Raw genomic sequence first — 24,210 nt, 5'->3', positions numbered from 1 at the left:
CGCCCTCCTGTGGTGAGTTGTGTGTATTACACTGCTCTGAGCGCCCTCCTGTGGCGAGTTGTGTGTATTACACTGCTCTGAGCGCCCTCCTGTGGCGAGTTGTGTGTATTATACTGCTCTGAGCGCCCTCCTGTGGTGAGTTGTGTGTATTACACTGCTCTGAGCGCCCTCCTGTGGCGAGTTGTGTGTATTACACTGCTGCGACATAAATATGTAACACATTAAAAAATCGAGTCTGAGCGCCCTCCTGTGGTGAAGTGTAGGAACAACATTAATGCAGTTTATTCCTGTCAATAACTCAAGCCATAGGCAAACGTTGTTTTGCAACAAATCAAATTAATTTTGTAAAATGATTATTCTGTGCAGCTGCAAAAACAAAACAAATGTAAAAAAAAAAAAAAAACATCTTACATTTGTGAACATTTATATATACACCTCCCATTTGTTAAAATAAATGCATAAAAAAATGGCGCGTCAACTGAACTTGAACGCCCTCCTGTGGTGAACTTTGTGATGATCATGTTTAGCCCAAAAATAAGTAAATAAATTATTTTAAAATTTTATTTTACTAAATATAATAATAATAATAATAATAATAACAATAACAACAACAAACAACAACAACAACAACAACAATTATAATAATCTGGCAAATTATTTTCTTTAGAAACATTTTAAAAATTCGAGTCTGAGCGCCCTCCTGTGGTGAACTGTGTGAATTACACTGCTGCTGCTGCTACTACTACTACTCGCTATAAATTATTTTCTATTGATTGGAATGTATTCATTAATTTAAAAATATTTAAGTCTCCTTTATTACACTGTCTAACGACAAAAATCAAAAATGGAAAAAATGTGGTAAAATAAATTATAACCTCCACAAACACGGAAGTGGAGCGGTAACCACGCACACCTGCCGGAAACGATTCCTGTTTTAATAATCCAATCTATCATTCTGAACTTACTTGTTTCGCGGGCTCGTCCCTGTCCCTCATTCCTCCTGCCGCACTGGAAGAACCTTAGGAGTTAAAGTGATCAAACTTTCGTGCAACATTACACTGTCTCTCTCTGTGTGTGTGTTTCTAATCAAACACACCTGATTGGGCTCATCTTAATGATGCGCTTTTGAGCGTCACCGTCCTGTATTATGTCTGAAATGTTTAAGTACATTCAAAGTTTATGATTCAAGAGTCACTAGAACATCCCTTCAATTAAGACTTCACTTCATGCAAATATTTATTAAACTGCATTGACATGCTGTCAGTTTCTATGCAACATACAGAACGACATTTCTAGTTATTTTTATTTTTATACACTTTAATTTTCATTCCTGGTGAATTCGACGTGCATTTATTGTTATTCCTGCTGAGAGATCGGCACGCTTATTAGAACTGCATTTCCGTTTCTACCATAAAAGTCCTATTATAGTGCCAACAGTTGCTTCACATTAAATAATGGACTATATAAATAAACTAAACCACAATCTCCTGGAGGACAGTCATAGGTGAGGCTGAGATTTAAACAGTTTTTCAACAAATCTTTGATTTCGAACAGCAAAGCAACATAGATCTACCAGTTTCAGTAAACTTGAGATGAGGTAAGGAAGATAAAATCCAATTTTTTTTTTTTTTTTTTTGTTCACTGTATCAACCTTGTTTTTAATGTAAGATTGGGCATAACAAATCATAACTTTGTTATGCTGGTTGATATTGCAAACAGGTATTTCTTATATTAATTTCATGTTATATTATTGTTGTAATTATAAACACTAGAATCTAGATGTTTAAGAGTCGGAAGTCTCACACATTCACAGAAAATAGCTTATTTCTGTATTTCAAAATAAGGTGGATATTTTGTGCAGCTCTCGTTTGCATTTCAATTTCTCTATATGCATAATAAAAATTACCTTTTTTTTCCCCCCTTGTGTGCATCTATACTATATTATTTTGCATGTGCTTTAGGCATTTCTATTTATTTTTATATATTTTAATTTTCATTTCTCTATATGGATAATAAAAATTTAAAACAAATTTCTTTCAACTCTGATTCATGAAAAATCCTAATCAAACACACCTGAAACATTTCTATCCAGATGATTGGTGGGTTCCAAGAAAAAAAGGCATGTCAACAGTATGTCAAAAATGTTCAGTCTTTTATTTAAAAACTATAAACAGTCACCAAAGTAAATGAAGCCAATCTATATCAGACTGTTAGATATATGTATCATCGCACACCCTACAGACACTGCAGAAATGGTGAGGTGGGTGGGGGTCATGACCCCGCTGGGATGCTAACACAACAGGCAGTAATAAATGTTACACAACACACAGCAGAGAGGACAGCCTGGGGTCCGGGAGCCGGAATGTGGCGTGGTCGTAAATGGATGAAAAAGAAAAAGGCAAAAAACAAAAAAGAAAACGCAAAATAGTACAATAAAATCCCACACTATATTAAGATACAAAAAAGGTCTGGAGGAAAATATCATACCTGCACGGAAAGCAAAGAACACAGGAGAAAACCTGTATAAAACTCCATGTATTTAAACCAATTTACAAATACAAAAAGAATCACGTACGGGCCGTCGGGCTCGTACTCTGACGCTTACAGTGAATACAGGTTGAGGGGAATACCTTCAATATGTTTTTATCTCTTCTACAAAATGACATATGATATATTATTTCATACTCTTTCAGCCAGCAAAATGAGTTCTACAAGTTATAATAGTACAAAAAAGGGAAGAAAAAACAAAAAAAATCACAGTTCCACAAAGAAAAACCTGTAGCCCTCCGCCAGCCCTCCCAAAACTTTACAGCATCAGTACCTTCGCAGAATATTTACAGGGTTTAAGTACATTCATCCACTGAGTATAGAATCACATCTCAAACAAGTAACCAGGGGCTGAAATAAAAAAACGTGAGTCTGAACCAACTAACGTAATGCTTCTGATACCAGCGGGCAGCAGCGGCATGAAGGAGGGTGATTTCACTTTATATCTATTCACAAATATTTACACAATTTTTTTTCTCATCTACTCATATTGGTATTTATTTCAATAATAAATAAGTGAAAATATAATCGGCTCAAGTAAGAAAACCAAGCTATCAAGTTATAAAGAAAAAACTAAATCTAGCCACACCTCTCCCGCACCGTTGTCCACTTGCCCCGCCCACAGAATCCCCCCCGCACTCCTCTGGGGCTATAAAAATGTGCTCGTCGGGCCAGGCGTGAAGAGGGGGTCAGAAGAGTGAAATGAAGCACAGAGAGATGGTTTTCATGCCGCCTTACCAACCTGAACACAAACACACAACAGACAGACACTGACTACATTTATGAAGCCTACTTTATGCTGATTTTCTTGTTTTTTTAAACACAAGCTGGAACAAGTGAATCCCAAAAAGTCACATTTCATCCCAAAATATAAAATATTTAGTTAGTTACATTAAGAACAACAATAATTCTAATAATAATTACTACTACTTACTAATAATTATTAATAACAGAATTAATCATTTTAAAAAGACAACAATGAAGTCTTTTAAAAGCATTAAGAATTTTTGCAGATACATTTATGAAAATTAAACATTTCTTACATCTTACAGAAATTGAAATTGTATAGAATGTGTCTTTTTATCTTATTTTGTAGAAATGTAACTGTAAATTTCAATACTGCAATGCAGAAATTTTTGTACTGTACTCCAAAATTCTTATAATGATCAAATTATCTAAATATTTAATGATATTTAAATACTTTTCAGTGTTATTATATTTTAAAATTGGAATAATAAAACTGATTTCTTATATCTTTTTATTTTAATGTGAAATATGGCCCAACAATGTTAAAATAAAGATAAGATTTTTTTTTGCATTGTTAAATTTTCATGACAATTAAAAGATTTCTTAGATCAATTTTACACAAATTGATTTTTTTTTAACAAATGTAAACTAAAACAAATACAATCAAAATAAATCACAGAAATGGTAGAAATGGTTCTCAGATTTTGATTACTGCAATGTAGAATTTTTGTACTGTACTACAAAAAATCATTAATGATCAAATTATCTAAATATTTCATATTTCAATACTTAACAGTGTATATAGACTATTATATTATTATCAATATTAGAACAATAAACTATTTCTTAGTTTTCTTTTATATTATTGAAATATGACCCCAAAAATATTCTTGATAATATTTAAGTGTGTGTGTGTTAGTGCTATCAAATCGATTAATCGTGATTAGGGTTAGGTTAGGGTTAGTTTACACAAACCTTTTAAACAGTTTGTTTACACAATATGTGCGTGTACTGTGTGCGTGTATATATATATATATATATATATATATATATATATACACACACATGTATTTTTATATAAAAAATATAGACATGTATATACTTATATATATATATATATATTCATATTTATGTATGACTTATAAATATTACATCTATTTCTGAAATATATACATGTATGTGTGTGTATTTATTATATAAACACAAATATACACAGTACACAAACATATTGTGTAAACAAACTTATTTTGGATGCGATTAATCACGATTAATCTATTTGATAGCACTAATTAACACACATACATACATACACACATATATATATATATATATATATATATAACCTTTTGGCATAAATTATTATGAATTTATGCTACAAATTAGAAATCTCAAACACAACAACTACACTGAAAAGGTTTACTTACTTCCGTCCACAATCTGAGTACTTGGCGATGCTCTTTAACGTTAAGGCAGCAGTTAGTCTAATGTGTTTGGTCATTGGTCCCTCTTTATCGTCCTGAGCAGAAAAAAACACAAATAAAACATTTCAAGCTATAAGCAGCAGAACGGTCATTGTTGACATGATGCAATACTGACTGTGAAGTCCCTGAACACCAGGTTCCGTGAGCCCCTGCGTAAAGCCATCAGAGCTGCACTGGGGTGGTTGACGAGCGCTTTCTGTGGTCTGGGAGGAGGCGGAGGACTGCTGACGGCTGCTGGAGGAGACCTGCACATCAACACAGTGAAAATCTCCATCACAATCATCTACAACCATAAGCCAGCAGGAGCTAAAGAAGTCATACACACTTGGAAGTGCCTTGCGTTTGCTCCTCCAGTTTGAGTGCAGCTGTGAGCGCTTCCCTCGAGCAGTGCTTATCCTGCAAAACACGCACTCGGATTAGTCAAACACACAAAGGGATAGATGTCATCTATAGAAAAAGAGAAAGACGGGATCTTGCCTGCAGGTGTGTGATGAAGGATAGTCTCTGGCGAGGAAAAGGTTCACAGCCCTCCCATTGGCACTGCCCTGGGTACATGTCTTTACTGCCATGATAGGTAGCTGCATGGTAAAACACCTGTGATGGCGTGTCAAACCACCTGCAACAACATGTTAAAGTTAGCATGAACCATCCCTCTCAAGAACAACATCTGTAAAGCAGAGCGCATCACACGCGTCCTCACCGTTTGCATGCCTTCCACAGACATCTGAAGTTCTGTCCAGGTTTACGTGCTTGATCTGGAGAGAGGGCGGGTGCTGGAGAACTCTGATTGGTTCCCTGTGCAGCCGGATCCACTGGAGGCGGAGTCTGCACTGACACAGGCTGCTAACACACAGGAAAATTTAAAATTGGAATACGTCTGAATACATCAACTATGGCACACAACAACAATAATAATAATAGTATAAAATGATAAGCATGTTGTGAATTTACAAATTCTTGCTGTTTTTTTTACAGTATGTGCAAGAACTAAAAAAAATAAAGTGCCATGCACACAGAATCATTCAAAGATATATCTAATTTTTTCCTTCACTTAATAAACTCAAAATAAAAATGTGTAAATATCACTCACTATACAAACTGGGTACTTCATTTGAGTCTAGAATTATGCTAGTGTTTTCTTTGATTATTTTATGATTCTTTTTCTCATTTTGATTTTGTAATTGGAGGTGTGGCCTTTGTCATTATTAACTGCTCTAAATGAGTTGTTGTTAAATTTGCTGATACTTTTGCACATTTTGTAAGCCTGAGGAAAACTGGCCGACCGAAATGCTGCAAATAATTTCGTAACTATGCAAGTTTGAGTAGCGTGTAGGATTAATGCATTAAAAAAAAAAAAAGTTTATGAATTTGCAAGAATGTTTTTCAGTCCAAAAACAACAGAAAAACAAAATTATTGAAGAATTGTTGCATAATAGTTCATTTCACCTATAATATGAAAACTTTTTACTTTCATTACAGCAATTTTTGAGCTTTATCGGAATATAAGCAATTGAAGTCAGTTCACATGGAAATAAAATCAACTTCAATAAATCAACATCTAACAAGCATCTAAAACCGACGAGTAACTAAACTTGTTTCTAATTAAGACACTATCATTGAATAAGGTAAACATGTACAGATATCATTCTTTCACTAGTTAACAAAATCACAGTACAGACAGTTGTTTTGTATTACAAATTCATAATTAAATATGCACTAATTAAATATCAAATTATATTATATTAAAATGCGTAATTTTCCAGTAAAGAAATGTATCCACTGGATGAAGTCAGGTTCAAAAATTCATTTCAATCTGTTGACATAGTAGTTAAAGGTTTCTGCATAGAGGATTTTGGATTTCTTCTCCTATCACCATATTAATCTACTTTAATCTAATCTACATTAATCTAATGGGACTATCAACAGCCAGAAAAAGTGTTACATAAATCAGGCCAATGATATATGAACAAACCCCACTGTAAAAAACTTGTACTGTAAACTATAAATATAAAACTAATGTGTAGATTATATATGTGCTGAAAAAACCCACAGCTTTTAAACATATGTACAGTAACTGAACAGATGTAAATAGATAGTGTAATAAAAAACAGAAAAAAAAAGCATTATGTTGTAAACTGCACCATTCTAAAACCATGAATCAAAACACATTACCTGAGCATTGGTTTCAGGGAGCGGCGAGGGCACACTTGGTCTCTGCTGCGCTGCATTCTCTATTGCTACTTTTGCTACTGTGCTTGGGTCTGCGCCCACCGGCACGGCCACCATGGTGGCGCAGTTACCAGCATTGTTGGGGTCGCTGATGGTCACTATCCGTACACCCATTTTGTTGGGGATTCCGGAGGTACCTCTGTCCCCGTCCTCCAGCGGTCTCTTCAGCGGCCGGCTCTCCGAGGTGCCGTTAGCGGGAGGCAGCGGGGGAGCCGGGGGCGGTGGCTCGGAAACGGGCGGAGGTGGGGAGTGGTTATGAGGTGGGTGCTGTTGCCTCAGGCCCAATGTCTCTGAGTTGGGGCCGTTGGAGATCTCAGTGCCGTGGCTGGGCCCATTGGCCAGGCGTTCGGCCTGCTCTGCTTTGGCAGTATCCTGCTGAGGAGCAGCAAGAGAGTCCTTGAGGCCGAAAGGCCCGTGCGCTTTCTGAGGCGACAACACCTCACCGTTCCCCATGTGTTTGGAAGCCTTGTGATTTGGAATGTTTTTGCTCGGATGGGTGGCATCCGATCGATCAAAGTCACACACCCCGTTTACCATTAGCTTTTTAGGGTCAGAGGGCGTCTGCTTCCCAGGGCCGCCGCTGTCGCCGCCTTGCGCCGCAGGGCCGTTCAACGCCTCTGCTTGGCTGTTCCCTGAGTGGTATGGAGGTAGACTCGAGTCAAACTTCCTCCCATTGAGCAGCTTGGCCGCAGGTCCGTCCACCTCTGCGGATTCACCATTGCTGGCTTTGGCCGAACCGTCGGTGACGGAGTTGTTCTCCATGACCTCGATCTTGCGCTCGTGGACGTGCAGCCCCGTGGCGTCCTTGGCCGCCTCCTCCTTTTGGCAGATGATTTTGTCACCTCGGAAAGGCGGAATGGGCGTGGCTCCAGCAATTGGCAGAGGTGGAGTCAACTGAAGGTTGATTGTGGGCGGGGTCTGCGCTCCCTGGCCGGGGAAGCCAGAGTTTGGCACTACTGTGAAGGTAACTTGGTTGCTGGGTGTAGCCTGCAGAAGGGTGCCAGGGGTGGAAGTGGAAATGATCTGCCCTGGGAGGATGGAGATGGGAACAGCACCGGTCGCCTGCAAGGGGCTCTGCATAAGTTGCACATTTAACTGCGGTTGAGACGCCACCGCACCGCTGTTGGTCACCTGGTATATGACTTGCGGGCTTGGCGCTCTGGTGCTCACAGGAGCGGGAACTTGCGGTGCGGGGAGTATGAGTTTTCCACCTGGGGTGGAAGGACCGCGTTTCGGAAGCAGTAACTGTTTGATCAGACTGGATTCTGTGGAGGTAGGTTGGGCTGGGGGTGGAGGAGGGGGCAGAGTCTGCTGAAACTGGCGCTTGACAGACAGCATATGGCTAACTGTGTTGGGCGGGGCTTGCTGCATGGGGGCAGGGTTGGGGATCGGTGCATTTGGGGAAGCGGGAGACTGCGTGGGCTGCGGTTGGATGGTTTGAGGACTGGGGTTGGTCAGTACGATTTGATGGATGGCTGGGGCGAATGCAGTGTTGGGTTGTTGATTCTGACTGACGATGACTAAGCTTTGCTGTTGCTGCTGTTGAGGTTGAGGCTGTGGCGACTGGGCTTGTGGTGCAGGTTTGGGGGCGATATTTTGAAATGTGACACGGTTGCTAGTCATGCCTGAGACAGTCACGACCTGCCCTCCTGCCATCAGCGGAGTGCAAGGAGCACTGACATACTGAGGCGGCGTGAGCACCACAGCCTCTTGGGAAGGGGCACCTTGCTGTCCCTGAGGGGCTTGCATGCGCTGTTGGGCCACCGAAGGACAAACACTTCGCACTCGACCTGTAAATACGTGTCCCTGGGGCGGCGGCCCCTGCTGGATCAGTGTAACGGGAGCGTGATGGAGCAGGGGCTGCTGGATAGGTGAGCCGCTGTGGTTGGGAGCAGCAGGTGCAGCAGTGGCCGTGGGGATGGAGCTCTGGATCATGGCTGTTTTGAGAATGTCATTGGGTCGTATGGGAACTGGGGCGGTGGCAGGAGGGCATGGAGGAGGAAGTGCAGCTTGTCCTGGAGGGTTCATGGGGAGTCGTGGAACAGTCGGGGCTGGCGCAGGAGCATTGGGAGCGTTGGCGTGCGACGTACCGTGCATGGTGAAGGCCACCTGTGGTGCTGCCTGGCCGGCAGTAAGGCTTAGTGCTGGTGCCCGGACAAGCTGCCCTCCCACACCAGGAGGCAGCACTGCATGGACAAACGAGAAAGAACAAATCAGCTATAAATGCGACTAGCTTATCGCATTAAACAGTGTATGGGCTTTTGTTTTATTCTTACACCTGGGTAAATTAAATCTGGTGTTCAAGTTCAGCACTGCACAATGGGGTTAACTAGGGTCTTATGATTTTCATGATGCAGAAAACATGGGCGGAATTGCAGAATCCAGTCATAAAAATGGAATTTGCTGTATAACAAAGAATTTGGCAAAATTTGGATAAATAAATCAAAATATGGCCGCACACTTATTCAAATCACGATAATGACTAGTGTCTGTGAATATTAAACTGCAAAAAGACTGCTTTGTCTCAAAGTAATAATAACAAGTATAAGAATACATTAAAGATTAACATACAATAACACACATTTTCCATCCATGTTTTAAAAAGTAAACAGTTGCAGCACTTTGTTTGCCAAAAAAAAACACACATTTCATAGGGCACTATTATTGTTAAAATTTTGTGTGTTCAATTGATGTGTAATTTTTTATTAAAACAGAAAAAAAAAATAGTATTTGGGAAAAAATAAAACAGATTTCATATGGCACAAGGTTAATATTCTTATTTATATATTTACAAGGTTATTTAACTTAAATTGTTGCCTGAAGTCTTCTGAAACCATTTTCAAAGTGAATGAATATTTATAGGTTTATGATAGGTTGTCTGTTGCTTAACAACTTGCTATAACATCACAACTTGAACATTTTCACACTACATAGTTTTCACACCACAATTCAGAGTTTGTAAAAATAAACCAGAGTGTTTAAAACAGTGCTAGATTCCGTTTATACTAAGTAGGAAACATTTAAACCAGTTAAAAAAAACAAGATAAAGTGCAGAGTGAAATATCTCTCTTGCTAGAATGAGAGTTCTTGAACCAATAATAAAACTGTATCTCTACCTGACAGGGGCTGAGGGGTTTCTGAGGGGGCTTCGTGTTTGGGAACTGGAGCAGGACTGGCCTGCTGCTGCTGATAATAAAGCTGGACGGGAAGAGGAATCGGCCTCTTCCGCACACCAACCACATGGATTTGAGCCTGCCCACTCAGCCGTGTGTCCTCCACACGCTTCACCGTGTGATTAGGAAACAGCGTCCTGAGAAACACACAAGCAAAGCGTTGATTTTGTGTTTGAGCGACGAATTTAAGCATTCAACATTTACCATTTGGGACGGCACATCTACAACTTCACAGCATCTGTCCAACAGTTCTATTAATCTCACCTCAGGCATTTGTAGAAGTTATTGGATGTTAACACTCCACCCCGCGCCATCTTGCTGCAGGTCGCCAGATAATCAGAGTACATCTCAGAGCGAGAGACCGAACCGTCTGGATGAACCTCGAAATGAGCATTTAGCCTACCAAGAGCAGAAAGCATTCATAAAACACTAGAAAACATAACAGATTTGAGAAATGCAAGAAGGAAAGACAGTAAATCTTACCACTGAGTTGTGAATTTCTCTCCATCTACTTCCACAATCCCAGGCGGAGGCGTAGACTGCACAGGCGCCCTGTTCACTGCAAACAAACAAACGCAAACACACTGTAAATACAAATTACATGAACTCCTTCCTCATTCATTTTCCATTTCAACTCACCCTTTCATATTGATTTTTTTGTGGGATATTTTAAAATCCTACCTTAAGATTTAAAGCAGTAGCCACAACAACAACATCTGTTTAAAATTATCTCCTATTTTCTGATAATATTACTTAATATCATAAACACTGATGAGGGAATCTACTTTTGCGCTTTATCATAACGCTGCAAAAAAAAAAAAAAAAAAAAAAAAAAAAAAAAAAAAAAAAAAAAAAAAAAAAAAAAAAAAAAAAAAAAAAAAAAAAAAAAAAAAAAAAAAAAAAAAAAAAAAAAAAAAAAAAAAAAAAAAAAAACTAGGCTAATTTCCATGAATTTTTGGAGGTAAAGTTACCTTCATAAAACCTATAAATAAAAGTTTGGGGTCAGTAAGATTTTTATTTCTTTGAAAAAAAACTTTCAACAGTATAAAACCATTTTTAAAAGAGGAGTAGAATTATTACAATCCAATAAAATACGTGTGACAGACAATGAGCTCTGACATGATGTAAATGTGCATTTTGGTTTCCACTTCATTCGCCAGTTAAAAGTGTAACTATACATTTAAGTACTGAATAATGTTAATTAATTATATGCACTTACAATAAGGTCAGGATGAGGGTTGGTTTACGGTTAGTTGCACGTAATTATGCATAATATATTGTTATTACTATAGTAAGTACATGCAATGTATAACAAGGACACCATGAAATAAAGTGTTACTGCATTTTGCATCTGTCCTATCTTGCATTGTGTGTAAATCACTTATTCTCAACGGTTATTAAAAGACAAAGTACTTCTTGTGATATTTGATTATATAATTTTGCACATCTCTAGCACACACAAAAACAGAAAGCGGACGCATGGGACACTTACCAGCGCCAGGAGTGCCTTGCGTGGGTGGGGGAGCGTGCTCGACAAGCTGCGGCCGAACCTCTGAGACCTGACTGCTCGAGGCCTGATGCTCGATGAGTTTTACTGCCGTCAAGGCGTCCGGTCCAAACGTGTGCAGGTCCACTGACACCAACCGCACTAGAAGATCTGATATACGAACATGCAAAACATGTCAGTTCACTGCTCCTGATGGTTAGTGGTGCATCAAATTCGGCAACCAAATTTTCAGGCTGAAACACCACAATAAATGTACGGTTTTGAAGGGAGGAAATCGTTGACTGAAACGTGTGAACGCGTACCTATGCTTCTCTCCACGGAGGAGATTTTAGAGCACGTGATCTCCCCGAGCTCTGCCAGCAGGTGCAGGACCTCCAGCGCGGAGATGACCAGCATGACGTCCGGCAGCGTCAGGAGGGCGATGACTTCTCGGTACGACTCCTGATCCACATACTCGCAGATCAGAACGCCATTATCCTCCACTTTGCTCAGGTTCCCGAGAATTTCCATGGCTGCAGGATGCATTGGAAATAATTAGCAACTCTCACAGAAAACCGTACGTTTTACTGCACACACGGTTCACCCAAAAACATACTTACCCCTCATTTTGAGAAAACGATCCCGTGACAACAAACACTTCGTGATGGTGTGAAACATCAGATGAGTTGTTCGGAAATCAACGGGATCCAACTGAAGCTGGAAAAAGGACAAACAGACAGATGACATTTGATATAATACATAATGTACATAAGTTATGATTATATTGTTTTATTAGATTATGTATTAGCTGTTTTGTTCCATAAAACCATATGATTACTTGCTTTTGATATTTTGTTTGAACCAATTATTACTGCCCTATTGTTATTATATATGTATTTTAAGTCATTTTAAAGTTTATTGTTTGCTTAGGTTTATTTTTATCATTAAAAAAAAAAATCCAGTTACTCGATTAATCGTTTAAATAATCGACCGATTACTCGATTACCAAAATAATCATTAGTGACAGCCCTAAACTACTCTAAAGCAATCTTTCAGGAAAATGTTTTTAAATTAAGACAACTATATAAGTTGTGTTAGTTTGTTAAGATTATTATGATGCATAAAACGTGTAAATTGGTTAGTTGGTGTTTTAATATCATGCCAGCTTCTTTATTTTCATGGTGAGAAATAAGTTGAAATAATATAAAAGAGCAATTTATAAAACCTATCCTCTGGTTTCACAGACAAGGCTTAAGCCTAGTCCTAGACTAAAATGTAAATCTGAGATGTTTCAACTGAAAGAAACTTGCACTGACTGATCTTAAAACATGTCAGTGCCTTTGTTTTGTCTTAAGATGCACACCAGTAATGCCTTTTTCTAAGGCATGTTTATAAAAACTACTTAAATGTCCTAATTGAACTATGGACTAATCCTGGCTTAGGCTAAGCCCTGTCTATGAAACTGGACCTAAATGTTTGCCTTAGATAAAAAAAACAAAAAAACAACAACTGTAAAATGGATTCAGGTTTGACAGTGTAACAAAAATGTGAGGGTGTTTGTGGAGTAATATAATTTCCTAAGAGATCTCAAACCACAAAACGTGTAAGAATCATAAACATTTGTTGTTCACAGAGCTTATTTTCAGCAATAATCCAAAAGCCAATGGATGGAAAAATCCTATTGGGTTTTTGAAAAGGGAATCTTGGTGATGCAAACAAAAAAATTTCGTCATTGCAGCACTCTATAAAGACCTTGTAGATTGTGGACTAACCTCTCCGGCGACGTTGCCGAGCGTGTCGAGACCCAGCTGCCGCAGCTGGATGAAGGTGCAGTGCGCACACAGTAAGAGGAAGCGCAGACATGTGCGATTAGCTGCCAGGAGTTTGATGTTGGCCTCCTCGAAGGACAAGTTCCTCAGAATCATTGCCACCTGCAACACCCGCTGGCCCTCGACGTCTCCGATGCCTACGGCACGTGCTGGGTGGAAGAGAGGAGTGCAGACGTCCCTCGTCTTCAATATGTCTGAAAAATACACAATGCACACTTAGTGTTAAGTAATGCTCGGTTAAAACACATCGACTAATCAAAGCCAAACTACAATTCACCACATCAAAGGAAACAAGAGTAGCCGGGACGCAAACAACCACATACTTTGGGGTGTGCAGCTCTTGTCTGAGATGAGATCTTTTACTTCAATGTCTTCAATGACATCTTTCCAAAACTATGAAGACAAGAAAACAAGAGTTAAGAGCGCAAGAACAGAAAGCAAGCAAGAAATGCAAGTTGACATCTTCTCTTACCCTCACAAAGTCCCGTGACGTTTTCTCCTGCCAGTCTGTCCCAAATAGAGCAGAAAAGCTGCCTAATGCTGAAAGACAAACATATGTAACGTTAGCACACGTATGCCGTCCCAAAGTGCAAATACTCTAGTAGCCGCAGTATTAAACGCACAGTCGTCGAAGACTCCCGTGTGCGCCAGCAGCAGCGTGACGAGTTTGGGCTCTTTTTCTAGCTGCATGGCGTGCTTGCTCTCATTGGACAGGAGCGTGCACACGTTAATGGCAAAGTCCACCTCGTTCGGGAGCCCAGACAGGAGAGACAGCACCAGTTTGTTGTAATCGGATGGAGGGACGAAATCCGTCGACAGCCCATAGCTTTGGCGGAGATAGTCTGTCAAACAAAGGATAAGCAAAAGATAAATTGTGTTATATTTCTAAAGAGTTCCTGAAGACATTGTGAGCAGTCACAGTGTGTCTTGAGACTCATACAAAACTAGACTCAGCCAGGTGTGAATGCATCTGGTTGTTCAGACCACATATGTAAACTTCACTTCTCCCAAAAAGATCTACATCAGCATAAAGAAGATTAGGGGTTTAGCCCTATGAAATATTGATTGCACTTTATTTTACAATCCTCTTCTGCATGTACATACTATGTACTTATTGAAGTACAAAAAAAAAGTAAATGGGTAATAACCCTAAACTTACCCCTAAACCTTATCTTAACCAATATAGTTACCTTGTATTACTCCGTATTTCATTAGATAAGCACATAGGAAGTGCACATACTGTAAAATAGTGCAACCTTTATATGAAATTTTAATGATCAAAAAAGATGTCTACAACAACAGTGTCCTATGAAATGTTTTTTTTTTTTTTTTTCAGAAATTCGGTGTCATCAGTTTTCATTTTTCTGAATTCTGTGCTTTACAGTTTAATACAAATGTGTTATGGAAAACTGTGGTTATGATTTTTGCCATACAAGACTATATTCATGGCAAACTCAAGAACAATATTTAATACAGTCTAAATCTTTTATAATTTAAATCTAATAATTCCTTTCTTTTTTTTAGCAAACAAAGTGCTGCACATCAGAGGTTTATTGCTAAAATTAAAACATGGATGAAAAATTGTGTTACCGTCTGTGTCATGTGCTTTGAGAAAATGTTTTACTAAACCAAATTTTTATTATTATTACTTTGAGAAGTACATTCTACTAATTTTTTCAAATTAAACCAAACTCATTTTGGCAGACTGTCATGAAGATCTTTGAGTGCGTGTGTGTATCTGACGATAGTTTAATCACATGAATTGGTAAAATGTTGGCGAAATGATTCTCAGAGCAGTCCTGGAAATGAAGTTCACATGCTCATGTCCTCAAATAGTGAGACTAAAACCTACCCCAATCCTTATGTAAAGGGAAATATCATCGGTCTCTCTGAAAGGAGTGCAGTGGCAGGAGTACTATTTCCTTCATGGCATTAAGAGTTCTCACAGGTGCAGCTCCAACACACACTAACCCTTTGAGCCAGCTGTGTGTGTGTGTGTGTGTGTGTGTGCGTGCGTGTGTGCTTAAGTCTCAGGGAAGCAGACAGGGCTCATTTGTACCTGATACAGTGTGTTGCTGGTAGTTGTATGACGTGGGTATTGCACCAATCGGAAGCAAATGTTTAGGATTCCCCGGCTGCTCCTCTTCATCTTCTTCTCCAAAGTGATGCACCTTTTCATACTTCTCTAAATAGCTGCAGAGAGACCAGAAAAAGACATCAGCACACAGAATGACAGACAGATAGATACACACTCGTGATCCCAGGGGAAATTTAAGAGACATGAAACATCCAGGCACATTTATTCACTGACCAGTGAGCACCTGTTTAAAAGACTGAGTGGTTATAATTGTATTGTACACATTTTATAGCATGTTTGAAATAAGCAGATGTCGGTTTCTGCATTTAGACGACTGTTTGGAGAGATAATGTGCGAATGTCATTCATTTCCATGAGCAAAACACACACAGACAAACCTGCCTACCTCAGGGACTGAGAAAATCTATTAGCATTTGTATGTAACATGCGGCTTTTCTTTTCACAAGACGTTAACTGATGGACTGGAGTGGTGTGGATTACTTGTGGATTATTGAGATGTTTTTATCAGCTGTTTGGACTCTCATTCTGACGGCACCCATTCACTGCAGAGGATTCATTGGTGAGCAAGAGATGCAATGCTACATTTCTCCAAATCTGATGAAGAAACAAACTCATCTACATCTTGGATGGCATGAGGGTAAGCACATTTTCTGCCAATTTTCATTTTTGGGTGTACTATTCCTTTAAGATGCACCTTACACATTATTTCATTAAGATTTGACAAGATTTCGGAAGTGACACTAAGAAGAACTTATGTTAATCAGCCAAACAGACATTGACACCGATTAACTGGTCTGTCAAATGTAAAGAGAAAACACACATGCAAAAGTCTGCAACCTTGAAATCACACTTGATTAAATCCCCACTAAAAATACTTAAAACACAAGATAACGGCACACTTTACCATATCACACAACTCTGTAACCTCACATACTGAAAGACGGTCAGAAAGCACGAGTGGTTTATTCCAGAGAATCAGGGATCAACCGTATTGTGAGTCAAATAGTAATATTCACAGTCCTGCTCCGTGTGTATATATGACTCATGAGTGGTTCCCTCAACTGAATGAGCTTTCACTTACACACACCTCCCACGTGCTACAATACAAACACTATAAATAGATATCTGCACTCCATAAACACTAGAAAACAACACACTGTACTGGACACACAGCGTGGACAGCCATTCAACTCACTGGACTGTGTAATTGTAGGATTTTAATTAGTGATAGACAGTTGATATCACTGAACAAGATAACTAACTAGCAGATAACCAGACCCACTAGAGAAATGCTAGTTCTCCCTTGTAAAATTTCAATTTATTTCACAATCTAGCTATGTGAATTACAGTGATACGCAAAAACTTGTTTGCTGCAATTAAAAGGATAGTTCACCCAAAAATGAAAACGGTGTCTTTATTTACTCACCCTCATGTGCTTCCAAACCTTGTTCCTGTGGAACACAATAAGAAAATATTTTGACGACTGTTGGTAACTAAACGGTTTCAGTTCCCTTTGACTTTCACTGTATTTTTTGTCCATATAACGAAAGTCAATGGGAACTGAAACTGTTTGGTTACCAACATTCTTCAAAATAACCTTTTATGTTTAAGTCATACAAGTCTGGAATGACATGAAGGCGAGTAAATAATGACAATTTAAAATTTTGGGTGAACTATCACTTTAAATTGTATATCAACGTTATATTCACCACCTGCAACTCAATTAATCAAAAAAACGTAATATAGATGCTGATGATCGTCTCAGGTAGGTCAGCGTGTGAGTTCAGACAAACCCAGAGCTGATTACAGGCTGATGCTTCTCGAGACACTAAATGAGGACCTTCTGAAATCATCAGGTTTATTATGTACAATTTAAGTCAGGGGCGCTCAGTCCTGTTCTCGGAGATCTACCTTCCTGCAAAGTTTATCTCCAGCACTAATCAAATACACCTGAATCAGCTAATGAAGACCTTCAGCAGCACTCAATAATCACAAACAGATGTTGAAGGAAGGCAGATCTCCAGCAACCATTACTTTCTTTTCATTCATAAACCTAAAAGGCAAAAAACACAGCATCTGCTGTCCAAACCGGAGATGTAAATACAGAAATTAAGCTGAATGATGAGGAACTACGGCATCCAGTCAGCGCTCACGTGAACGGCCCCGTTTCTGAGGTCCAGACAGAGAATTACTGCCCTCTACTGGAGACACAGAAGAAAAAGGTCAAGTTTCACCTGCAGGAGCTGCTGAATATATGGAATGTGTCTAGGAGAAAATCAAATAGGACTACAGATAACAGTTATGCAACAAATACATCTTCAAACAGAATTCAAACAGAGTATATGCAATGCAGCCCCTTAATACTACAGTAAAACTAAACTAGAGCAGAGCAGGCTGGGGATAAACTAGAATAAATTAAACACTTGATCATAACATGAGCATGAGGTTCTACATATTTTACATGCGAAATTTACATTCTATAAGGCCAAACTGAGAGCAGACTGACCAAAAACAAATCTGAGACCAATGACTGTCTGGCTAGACATGAACAGAGGAATGAAATTATAGCCTATTCTATGTGTTCAGACAATCTGCATTTGAGGCTCATTTGCATGCAATAAGAGTTAGTGATGTTCAATCTGCAAATAAACAGATTCACAAAGCATTCACAAATCAATTAACTATGAGGTGGAACTTCATTTGGGAGAAAATAGCATGATTGAAGTGTAAAGATCACAACATTTATTTGAAGCAAAAATTTGGTTACACTTTATTTTAAGGTGTCCTTGATACAGCGTAATTACACAATTAAGTATTGAGTTATACTGATTAACATAGTGCTTAGTTACTATAGGCTTTGTTTTAGGGTTAGTTTGTAATTATGCATAATTTACTGTTATTAGTTTAGTAAGTACATGTACTGTGTAACAAAAGGGCCTTTCGCACTTAGTTCTGGTACTATGAAAAGGTTCCCATGGTGCGAAAGGCCCTATTGACACTGTAAAATAAACCATTACCAAATATTTCTCAAAAACGGGGACCATTTGAATTATGAGTCAAATGAATCAATTAATTGACATGAACTGAATCAACCGATTCGCAAAAGTGAATAAATGATTGGTCTCAGAAAAAAAATGAACGAACCACAACATCACACATGCTCCGATACGCTGTGATACAGACTATTTGCCAATTAAGACATTGACATGTGTTGTTTAGCTGCTCTCCCCTCTTTAGTTGGCAGACGGAGTGCCTGATTGCAGATGCCACATTTAAATGACTCATTTCACAGGCTCCGATCAGTGCCGAGTGGTTCAGCGGTAAGCGCATCACACCACAAACCCAAAGACCCAAGTTCAAATCCCTCGCCAGCTCTTCCTCAGCAGCAACGGTGTGTAAACACAACCGAATCCCTCTTTTCGGCGTGAGCGATAAGAGTTAGACTAGACAACAGTGTCCTAATGGAGACACCTGTTCTACTGCAATCCGTCAAACAAGTGTACATAAAATCCTTCATTTTTGTCTGAAGACTCACACTGGTGAGAAAACGGGACACTTTGGAGCCAGCGAGCATTTGTCGGTGAGTGAATCAAACTAAGTGAGATCCGACAGAAATGAGGATCTGCTAAAGCAAGATCTTCTCAATCCCTGCAGGACTTTTCCCTTGTGTGACGCGCGTGGGACACTTCCGAGGTTTTCAGCGGCTTTGATATAAACCTTGAACGCTGCTGGAAAAAAGTCTTTGTAAGTTACATCTGTAATTAAAACAATCCAGCATCCTGATCCAATCAAAACACCTGCGGCTCAAATCACATTACTAGTTTTGAGTGTTTACATTTATAGTTACACAAACACACATAATATGTAATACTGCATAATACATACCGAGATTTTCTCTCATTTGATGTTGCAAAAAAAAAGATTCTTCATTACAGCTACTGGATTTCCTCGGAGTGATCATGTCTGTCTAAACTCTTTGGCTTCGCTTCCATCGAGCGCTTCAAAATCCCTTAGAGACGGATACACCTCAACATGACACAAACCTCTCCAGGATATCAAAAACAACCAGCGTTACATCAGAACTGAGCAGCACTGAGACCTTTGATTATGAAAATAAAACCCAAAGAGAGCACATCTAATAAAAAATATGCATATGCTGCAAATAAAGCCAGTTAAAGCTCATGCAATCTCTCCATGGCGCAACCTCTCTTGCAATGACTGTGAGGGACGGGTAAAAGACACTTTGCAGAATGGTAATTACGTTTAGTCCGTTGCATGGCAGGTGTATGTCTCCTTCTCACGGCCCACACAGCCTAAACGCTCCCTGCTGCCAAGTCTGTCTGTCTCACCCCCCCATAACCTACTAAACTAGAGAGAAACGCACGTGGAAAACCAGCAGCCGTGCTCACTGTAGAGCAGACCGCAGTGCTACGGCCGTATGCTCCTCACTGCTGATACTACAAATATATAAAAACAGTACGATTTTGCATGTGTAACAGCTGGTGAAATGTCTTTGGTGGTTTACACACGAATCAACCATGTGCATGTTGTAAAACACCATTAACCACATTCATAAACACACAGATAACCTAGAAAGCACAAAACACGTTCTATAGGGCAAAATAAAGTGACAGTTGAAATCTGAACACAGATCCAAAACAATCATCCACCACTGTAAAGTTTCCTGTCTCTTATTTAAATATACAGGACTCAGCACATGCAAACCAGATAAATGACAAAACTCTGCCTACAAAACAAAAGACTCCTGTAGACCAATGCAAGTGACAGATGCATCCCTAAAAGTGACCCAAATACAACCCTCTAACCTCCTGATTTAGACTTGAAAAACAACATATTAAAACACTTGTAATGTTACATTAGAACATTTTACAAAGAACCATGCATTACTCAATAAGTGGCAAAAAACTATCTAAACTAAGGCCTCATTTACAGTTTCTGTCTCATATTTAAATATACAAGAATTAGCACATGCATGTTGTGAAGCTTTTTTTTTTTTTAAATACTAAAATCAAACCACAAAAATGCCTACAAAACAAAAGACTCCTATAGACCAATGCAAGTGACAGATGCATCCTTAAAAGTGACCCAAATGCATTGCAAGTACAAAATAGCCATCTAAATGCCGTAAAACTCCGTATTTAGTAAAGTTGCATTATAACACTTTATAGAAAAAAAGAACTGCAATTAGAAAAGGGTTAAAGCTATTTAAACTAAATCCTCTTATTCAAATATACAGAACCTGCCATGAAAACAAAATACTTCAATGCAACTGACAGATGCATCCTTAAAACTGACTCAAATACAAGTCCAGAAGCACAATTTAACGGTGTAAAACCTGATTTAGATTACTTTTGCCCCATAATGTTGCATTAGCATCGCAACAAGAGCTGAAATTAAAAACACTGTAAAAAGTCTCCTTAATGCAATCATCAACACAAACATACGATCCTCCAAAACGCACGCTTCTGAGTCAGAACCGAGCCGCATGTTTGAGTGCATCGGGGCAGAGAAGCGACTGTAAACATTGAGCACATGTGCTGGAGCTGATCAGAGACAGAAACTGAATAAGAAAGACTCACCGAAGGTAGTACTGTTTCAAAACAAAAGCAGCATTCGAGCAGCTCCTAGGGAAATTGAAATCCTCGCTCAGTTCGGTCCACTGATTCTTGTCGGACACCTGTAGGGTGATGAGACAGGTGAGAGGGGTTCGGTTCAGATGCAGGACCGTGTGTGTCAGAATGTCTGTGTGTATATGTGTGTGCATGCTAACTCCCATTAGCACTCCGGCTAACTTACACTTTCCCATGTGAAATTAATAAATCAAACCAGCAGCCGGGAAACAAGGTGCTCTGAGGCGAACCCGTCCGAGCCCACCGGACCCCCGCGTCCGGACCGCGGATCTGTGCGAGGTTTGCGGCTGTATTTACAGCGCGGAATACACAGGCCTGTGTGCGGCCTACAGTCGCTCAATCCTCCGCCACACGAGAGGGATAAAGCCGCTGGTGTACACGACGGGTCCGGACGGGATTCGGTGCCTTAGCCTCGGTCCGGGTTATCGATGTTGTGAAGCCCCGGTAATTTTGAAGTGAGTGTGTGTGTGTGTGTGTGTGTGTGTGAAAGTGTGTGTGCGCGTCTGGGGCCAATCCATACACACTCACTACACACATACACTCACTCACTCACTCACTCACATACATACATACACAGGCCGATGCACGGCAGAACCGCAGACAGATCTGCCAAACCGGGCTGGAAGAGTGTGTGTGAAATTAAAAATGTTAAGTTTAGTGTGTGTGAGGAACTTACCTTCGCGAAGCCCCCTAAAGACACCACTCTCATATACAGAGCGCCCAGGTCCAGCTCCTTCCCACCCACCACGGGAACCTTTTTAAACGGAGATCTGTGGAGAAAAACAGTCGAATGAGCACCCGTGAGCCGTCCGGACCCCCTCACCGGTCACACAAGTTATAATAAGAGCGAAATTCCCGCTCACCCTCTGCTGTGGTGAAATTGCCGCAGCTCGTCCAGGAAAGCCTGTCCTGTCCTCCGCTGCACGGGGAGGTTTTTCCCCGTCGAGTTCGCCATCGTTTCGCTGAAATTCGGTCAAAGCCCCGGCTCAGATTCTGTTCCTAAGAGTCCGGGGATCCCATGCTCCGGTCCGCTCCGCTCCGGCGCGGCTGCGTGTTTGAAAAGTTAAAGAAATGACGGAGGATGAGAATGTGGAGAAACCCGCTCCAACGGCAGCCCGAGCAGCCCGCGAACCCGAGCGAGCTCAGTCCAACGGCACCGCTGCACCGCTCATGGCTGCACGGGGAAACAACGGCACCGGCTGCGCTTGTGTTGGGGTTTGGAGTGGGTTTTTTGACAGTGCGGGACGGACGCAGCTCCGGTTTAATCGCGCACACTGTGAAGCGGCAGCGGGATCCAGTTCAGACAAAAAGACCCGAGGCCGCGCGGCTCCGCGGCGCCCCCATCAGGCAAGCGTCGGTACTGCAACCGCCACAGCGCCGCTCATGAACAATAGACGGAGCTCGCTGGAGCGAAGGGGGAGTCGCGAAACCAATAGACGGAGCTCGCTGGCGCAAAGGGGGAGTCGCGAAACTCCACCACACAGTTAAAAACGGAAGCCAACCGTGAGCGTCGGTTGGGGGAAGGGAACTGACAGTTTAACGTCATGAAAATATTAAAACTTGAGTCAGACAAAGTGTTTGTTGTTTTCTATCCCCACAAAGAACCATGAGATTTATTTAAATTAATATATTTCAGTATATGCTTGTAACACTCCAAAGAGAAAGGAAAACTTGAAATCGCATTATATGACCCCTTTAAAACAAAGTCACGTGTCAACTACTAACTTGAGTTTTCATTTATAAAGCTCTAAAAGTGTTACCGACTGGTGTTTTAGTGAATTTCCTGCAAATATGGAAAAAATAAAGGTCTCAGTTAAATATGTGCAGTGTCACATGGTTAGTGCAAATTGTCACATGACCAGAACAGTTTAATTCATGTTTGCACAATGAGCGCATCAAAGCTCCAATACAAAAGGCTATGCTAACATAAAGATATGACAAAGATTTTTGGTACATGTTATCTTTAAGGTGTCTAGCATTAATATACGAATTCAAAATGATTCAGTTTGTTGAGTGTTTTCATAGAACGAGTAAACATGTTGATGGCAACAATAGTGACTGCTGGGATAATAGTGCATTTAGGTATACATATAAATCCAAGTTGCACTAAAATGTTGCAATGACAAAGTTACAGTGAATATTACACTAAATTAAAAGTTCCAATGTTACAAATAAGTTACAATACTGATGTTGTAATACTGGTAGCATTAATATAACAATTTTATGAAATATGTTACAATAATGTAACAATTTCGAAATACATTAATGGTCTTTTATCTCAGTATTCCTATCAGCGTTGTATAAGGGTTTTTATGCATAATAGTAACCCTAGAATGTGATCAAACTTTAGTTTGAAATAGCTGGGCTGATATATATAAAAATTCTGATGACTGCAGAAATATGTTAATTCAGTATACACATTATCCCACCGGTCACCGACCATAAAACACAATTTTTTCCACACACTTTTCAAAAAAATTACAAATAAATAAAATAAAAAAATAATTATTAATTATTTCAAAGGGTTACTAATAACCAGTGTTGGGGGTAACGCATTGCAAGTAACGCGAGTTACTTAATCAGATTACTTTTTTTCAAGTAACTAGTAAAGTAATGCATTACTTTTAAATTTACAAGAAAATATCTGAGTTATTTTTTCAAAAACTGTTTTCTCATGTATTGACTGATAGCTCTCCTGTCCAGTTGAGATAAATCGGGAGTAAGTGCAGAGGCATTGTGTAAACATGATGTTACTGCAGTTCTAGACTAAATGCCAACATGTATTTACTCATCTCACTCGCACAAAAACAGATTCAATATTCCTCAAAATGAATAAAAACAGTCAAATGCAAACTCAGGACATGACGCAAACATGTTAAATAACACAAATATCCTTTATTCCATTTTATTAACCAACGTCTTTGCTGCTGACTTTCGATGATCAACCATACTAATAGTTTACAGTCAGAT

The 24,210-nt window shown here is 39.7% G+C and overlaps 1 protein-coding gene across 1 annotated transcript; it reads right to left on the bottom strand.

Moving 5' to 3' along the window:
- Positions 1-3,126: 3,126 nt before the first annotated feature.
- Positions 3,127-22,577, bottom strand: LOC107662233 (AT-rich interactive domain-containing protein 2-like). The gene is made up of 21 exons (XM_016452172.1): positions 22,104-22,577; positions 21,917-22,010; positions 21,190-21,287; positions 15,552-15,685; positions 14,116-14,334; positions 13,965-14,032; positions 13,816-13,885; positions 13,436-13,686; positions 12,284-12,380; positions 11,987-12,196; positions 11,670-11,834; positions 10,661-10,736; positions 10,442-10,576; positions 10,121-10,314; positions 6,948-9,190; positions 5,476-5,615; positions 5,253-5,391; positions 5,101-5,171; positions 4,891-5,020; positions 4,719-4,810; positions 3,127-3,289 (listed from the first exon to the last, which is right to left on the bottom strand). The coding sequence occupies exons 1-21, from the start codon at positions 22,193-22,195 to the stop codon at positions 3,127-3,129; spliced, it is 4,881 nt and encodes a 1,626-aa protein (XP_016307658.1). The 5' UTR covers positions 22,196-22,577.
- Between the last annotated feature and the right edge of the window lie 1,633 nt (positions 22,578-24,210).

The sequence above is a fragment of the Sinocyclocheilus anshuiensis genome, unplaced genomic scaffold (assembly GCF_001515605.1).
Source record: "Sinocyclocheilus anshuiensis isolate Anshui unplaced genomic scaffold, SAMN03320099.WGS_v1.1 scaffold1543, whole genome shotgun sequence".
Lineage (NCBI taxonomy): Eukaryota > Metazoa > Chordata > Actinopteri > Cypriniformes > Cyprinidae > Sinocyclocheilus > Sinocyclocheilus anshuiensis.
This window is presented reverse-complemented; position numbering and strand designations above follow the sequence as displayed.

Coding starts and splice junctions, on each gene's coding strand:
- LOC107662233 (XM_016452172.1), bottom strand. CDS start 22,195: ATGGCGAACTCGACGGGGAAAAACCTCCCCGTGCAGCGGAGGACAGGA. Junction 11,835..11,986: donor CTCCGTGGAGAGAAGCATAG/GTACGCGTTCAC, acceptor TTCGTATATCAG/ATCTTCTAGTGCGGTTGGTG. Junction 5,172..5,252: donor CCTTCATCACACACCTGCAG/GCAAGATCCCGT, acceptor CGTGTTTTGCAG/GATAAGCACTGCTCGAGGGA.